The sequence below is a fragment of the Acanthisitta chloris genome, unplaced genomic scaffold (assembly GCF_000695815.1).
Source record: "Acanthisitta chloris isolate BGI_N310 unplaced genomic scaffold, ASM69581v1 scaffold307, whole genome shotgun sequence".
NCBI classification, from domain to species: Eukaryota; Metazoa; Chordata; class Aves; order Passeriformes; family Acanthisittidae; genus Acanthisitta; species Acanthisitta chloris.
Window position 1 is genome coordinate 2,951 of NW_008684061.1, and position 5,368 is coordinate 8,318.

A 5,368-nucleotide genomic window follows, 5' to 3' on the forward strand; every position below is an offset into this window, starting at 1 on the left:
AGCTAGGGCAGATAGGTCACTTCACTCTGTGCTTCTGAATGTCCCTATTTCAGTTACATCCTGTGGCTATGTAAGCTTGAAAAAACCGAGAAAGTCAGTCTAACAGTGCTCTTATGTAGAACAAATTTTGCTGTTGCAACTGTCTTTATTTACTGCTGATATAATTTTGATAAATTAAATGATATTTAAATTGTGATTTGTATAATAAATTGCGATTTGAAGCTTTTTGGCCATGCAGCATTGTCACATGCTGTACAGTTTTGGAGGCAATGCTGCCAAAATGCTGGCATGCTTTCATCTTTACCCAGTGTCAGCATTTTTTTTCCTTTTATTTTTTTGTAGTGGAGGGATAGAGAGGGGTGTTACTAATGGCAATGGACATGAGTTGCAACACAGGAAATCTGGTTAGGTATCTGAAAAGAAGTATCTGTTCCAGCATTGGTCCAGGCTGCTCAGAGAGGTGGAATCTCCATTCTCAGAGGTACTTGAAACTTGACTGAATGTGACCCTGTGACTGGTTGGCCCCTATGACCTAATCCCCACAGTCATCCTTTCTCTTTTTTATGCAATTTTTATACGGCCGGATGCTTTCATAGCAAAGGAACTCTAGTTCACAAGAGCAGTTGTTATGTTCAAGGATCACATTCTTGAAAATGTTAAAGGCTTTGTCATATAATTTTGGGCACCCCTCGGTAACAGAACTCCTACTCTGTGTTTGGATGCAGAATACAGTGCATAAGATACCTAAAGTGCAGCAGCAGTATTTTTTCAATTACAATTTATCTATCACATTGGATTTATCAACACTGGACTAGAGTGATCACTAGAGTGATACTGATGACTCTAGTTGACAAGATCAGTTTAGGGAAACCCTTTTGTCTGCAATGAGGTATAAATTCCATTATTATCTCACTGATTTATTTGTTTATTAGGTTCCAAGTGTTCAGGCTTTCATAGCTGCTTTACCTGTGCGTGTGGTCAGCCAACATATGCTCATGAAACAGTTGTGGAAACTAAAGAGGAGCGCTTGGCCCAAGGGAAGCCTGTGGGGCAGGATGTTCCTTACGCCGCTATGGGAGGACTGACCGGGTTTAGCTCACTAGCAGAAGGCTACATGAGACTCGATGACAGTGGAATAGGTAAGTGCAGCTGACCTGAGGTGAAATTTCAATTCTCCACCTAAGCAGTTTGGGAAAGTACTAAATCAAAGTAAATTTTCAAAGTTTGAAGGCAAACTAGATCAATAGAGGTAGGATTGCAGACAGAATTTTTTTTTCCCAGCAGTCATAAGATGTGAAGAGATCACAGTGACCATGTAGTCCAACTTCCTGTAGTGAATTGATAAAATAACTCTTCAGCAACAATTCTGGTGTTCAGCCCAGTTGCTTCTGGTCGAAATGCAGCGTATCCTTTAGAAAGAACTCTCTAACTTATTGTTATCTCTTACTACTTCCATGTTATATTTATGTTAATCCTTCAGTCTAATACTTCCCAGGTATTTCTTGGTTATATATTTACAGCATTTTTCTTTCCAAACTCAAAGCTAATGCTGCAATAATAGATAAAAGAGATAGATAGAGATTTCAGGACAAAATATATCCATTATTAAATGACACAAAATCACAGAGCCACAGAAATTTCAAGGCCAACTAACATGTCTATCCAAAAGTTCTACAAGTCACCTTTGTTTTTTATGCTAAACATCTATTCAGCTGTTTTATCTATTATTGCCATATACTCATTATTTCTTTTCTAAATTCTGATCTGGTTTCCTGGGTTTGTCTAAGTCTAGAAACTACAACATTACTGTAGTAATTAAAGAAACAAAACTTTTCATTGCTTTTCAAGCCATCCTTGTAATGCTTTTGTTATCTCAAGTTATTGTGTCTGAGCTTTGTAGATATGAATCTGTAGCCTTGCTTTGACCTCATCATGTAGTTTAGGAATATATCTCATTAAGTTAATTATTGTTCTCATTCAACTTATTTTCTAACAGGTGCTCCTTCTGCTGAACTTTTAGAAGCCCCTGTTACCAGCATGGATCATCCATTTCTAAAAGCATTTCAGGGGCCTTCCAGTTCCACTCAAGCCATCTCAGAGATAGCAGGTAGTGTATAAGTGGGATAATACTGAGATGCAAAAATAATTCAATATAAAATTAATTTATGTTATTGATGAACTGAAGGATGCTTAGGGCTAAAATCAAAGTTAAACACAAAAATGAGTATTGAAGTCTTGTTATGTGAAAAGTTAGTACAACATACATGTACTTGTATTGCTCAGAATAACTTTTTTTAAATGTTTGTTATTTTTGCTCATTATGTGATTTTTTCCTAGCATTTGGTATCCTCCCCCTTAGTGGTGTCATGTATTTATTGGATCAATTTTAAAAATTTTTAATTCCTACTAAAAGCTCATCATATCTGAACAGATCATATGTATTCAGCACAATCCTTTGAAACTACATTCTGCCAGCAAGTCTTTTCTGCATGGAATTATGGATGAGTTATGCTTATTTTATGTCCCTTATTTAGTATAAGAACTTAGCAATTACTTTAACTGTTGAACTTCTCCCAAGACAATTTCTAGTAGCTGCTAGCCTAGACTAAAGAGGTTTCTCTTTGGTCCCAGTGCACTTGCCTGTAAGGGTCAGTTCTCATTTCAAATGTGCTTTGCCAAATGTAAAACATAACTAATAGAATAGCAAGTATTAATGAAAAAAGAGGTTTTGAGTTATTGTTTTTGTTTTGTTTTTCAGGTAGTTCAAGTGCCACAGGGCAAGTTTCTCATGGAAGACATTCAGAAGCTGATGACATGGCTTACTTTGAAAAACGTTACCAAGAACGGGCACGTTACTAAATTTATTGCTTAGTTAAATACACTTTCACAAAGAAGATGTCTAAAAAAGATAAATGTATGATTTACGTGGCATATAAATGCATTATATAATTTGCTCTCTTGTTCCTGAGAAAGCACCTGCTTCTTGACATAAAGTTTTAAATACATTTATGAGCTATTACAGGATTTAAGAGGTCACTCACATGTGGGATGGCATTTACTTAGACTGGGCAGACTTTCGTTGAAGTAACTCTCCATTACAGTAAACCAAAATATTTTGCTATTTGACAAAGAGAAAAACAGGGCAGACTCACAGAAAGTTCCCTGTGACATTTAGGACTTTTGCTACCTCATTTATAAAACTTTATGATGTTTGGTTTTTTATTAATATCTGTGTAGCTGGGCTAAATCTGGTCTTAGATGATCTGATCACCCCCTTAGAGGTGCCTCCTCCACTGTCTTAAATGCCCTGTGGTATAGAATCATAGAAGTTTAGGGGTTGGAATGGATCTTACAGATCATCTAGTCCCAACACCCCCTGCCATGGGCAGGGACACCTCCCCACTAGACCAGGATGCTCAAGGCCTCATCCAGCCTGGCCTTGAAAACTTACCAGGGTTGGGGCAGCCACTACCTCCCTGGGCAACCTGTGCCAGTGTCTCACCCTCACAGTAAAAAAAACTTTTCCTAATGTCTAACCTAAATTTTCCCTCCTTCCGTTTGAACCCATTACCCCTTGTCCTATCATTGCGGTTCCAAATAAAGAGTCCCTCTCCAACTCCCTTGTAGGCCCTTCAGATACTGAAAGGTTACTTACATGCTGAAATACCTATTCTTTCGCCACTCTAGCTCCATAGCTCCACTGTCTGAACTGAACTATCACTTGAGTGTTTATGAATTCTTCTGTAAGGCAATGTTGCATAAGTAATTTTTAAAATCTAAGCTGCTGTTATGTTTGCTGTTTGCAACAAAGTGTTTATTAATGAGGAAGCTGTTCTAGCTTTGTGACTTTTGAAGTAATTTTCTTTATTTTGGAAATCAGTACAAAATATGTCTGATGTTACAAATATCAGTTCACAGCAAATATGTTACTAGCGAATCCAAATTCCTCCATTTCTTTTTCCTCCCAAGATTTTATTTTCTTTGGAGAAGGCAGTAGGAATTTCAGATACAAACCTCAAGCCTCACAACAGGGAAAAATGTGTTAGAATAAGTTCCTGTATAGACCAACAACAGGATTGCTTAGCAGTGGCTACATTTGTAGACATCCAAAGCAGGACCGAGGCCTTGATTCCTTTTGACACTATTTTATGGGGAGAAAAAAAGCATGTTAAAATATTACTTTATTTTTTCTTGCATTTTTGATAGCAACATGATATCTTACGTTAGATGAGATGCAAAGCTCCATGCTTCCCTTTCATATAATTGTTTTAAATAGAATTTCATTCACTAATATAACAATACTTGAGAACAACTTTTGCTTCTAAAAGGAGCAGATATATCTTATTTGGATTAATAGTCTTACTACAAAGTGGCAGTTACATGTATACGTGTTGGTAAATCATACCATGCTGTAAGAGCCTACTGTGTAGATAAAATCTTATGAGAGGAAGCTGTGACTTTGTGGGTGAGTGAAAACACACTGAGATGGAGTCTCAGCATCTACCTCAGCACCACTCCTATGTGATTTAGTGCACGTTGGTTCGTCTGTGTCTGTTAGACATCTGTAATAAAATTCCTCTAACTTTCATTGACATAGGCATAAACTCGTGAACATTTGTGAGGCACACTGGCCTTGAGGGGTACATAAATACCTAGATTACCATTATCAGAGATGAGGCAGCCGTGGCTTGAATAGGGGAGGAGCTATTGAGCTGTGGAAGGGCTCCTTTATGTTTTGGTGCAAAAGTGAGCAATGCTGGGCTGGGCTAATAATGGTCTCTAGCTCTCTATAATCACTGGTAAATTTATGACTGGTTTTAGAGATTTAATATTGTATTGCCAGCTGACTTGCCAGTCAATGCTTGAATCACTGTTTATGTCTTTTTTTGTTACAGCTGAAAGAGGAGAAAGCTGCTAAACGGAAAGAGAAAAGTCCAGTGCCGTCAAAGAAGCCGTGAGATTAATAAATAAATAAATATTTACGACACTGTTCATCGCTGTGTTGAGTATTTTTCACTGTGCCTACCTGCTTACTTAGATTTATTAATTTAATTCTGTTGTTTTGCAGTATTGCTGAAATTAATTTTTAATTAGTTTGTAATAAAACTGGTTCTTTAATTGATGTGTTTCTAACCTCCAGAACTCTTACATAGATATTTCTTTGAGAATGGAAAATCGTATTTAGAGAGTTACAGGACTGTTGTTTAAGGTCTGAGAAAATAACCATGATTTAAGTATTACATTCTAGCAGGGTAAAGAAAATATATGTCTTATTCTTAGACTTTTATGACACACTTTCTTTATTTGTAGAGTCCTTAGAACTCATTCATGTATTTTCTACTTGGTGAGTGTTTTTTCTATTAATACT

General features: G+C 36.8%; 1 protein-coding gene across 1 annotated transcript in view; it reads left to right on the forward strand.

The window, feature by feature from the left end:
* FAM221A (family with sequence similarity 221, member A) overlaps positions 1-4,993 on the forward strand; it is a gene marked incomplete at its 5' end in the record, with an annotated part of 7,183 nt that extends 2,190 nt beyond the window's left edge. The window contains 4 exons of the mRNA XM_009079147.1: positions 933-1,139; positions 1,997-2,107; positions 2,759-2,847; positions 4,896-4,993. Coding sequence (XP_009077395.1) covers positions 933-1,139; positions 1,997-2,107; positions 2,759-2,847; positions 4,896-4,958 — 470 coding nt within the window. The remainder of the gene's footprint in view (positions 1-932; positions 1,140-1,996; positions 2,108-2,758; positions 2,848-4,895) is intronic.
* Between the last annotated feature and the right edge of the window lie 375 nt (positions 4,994-5,368).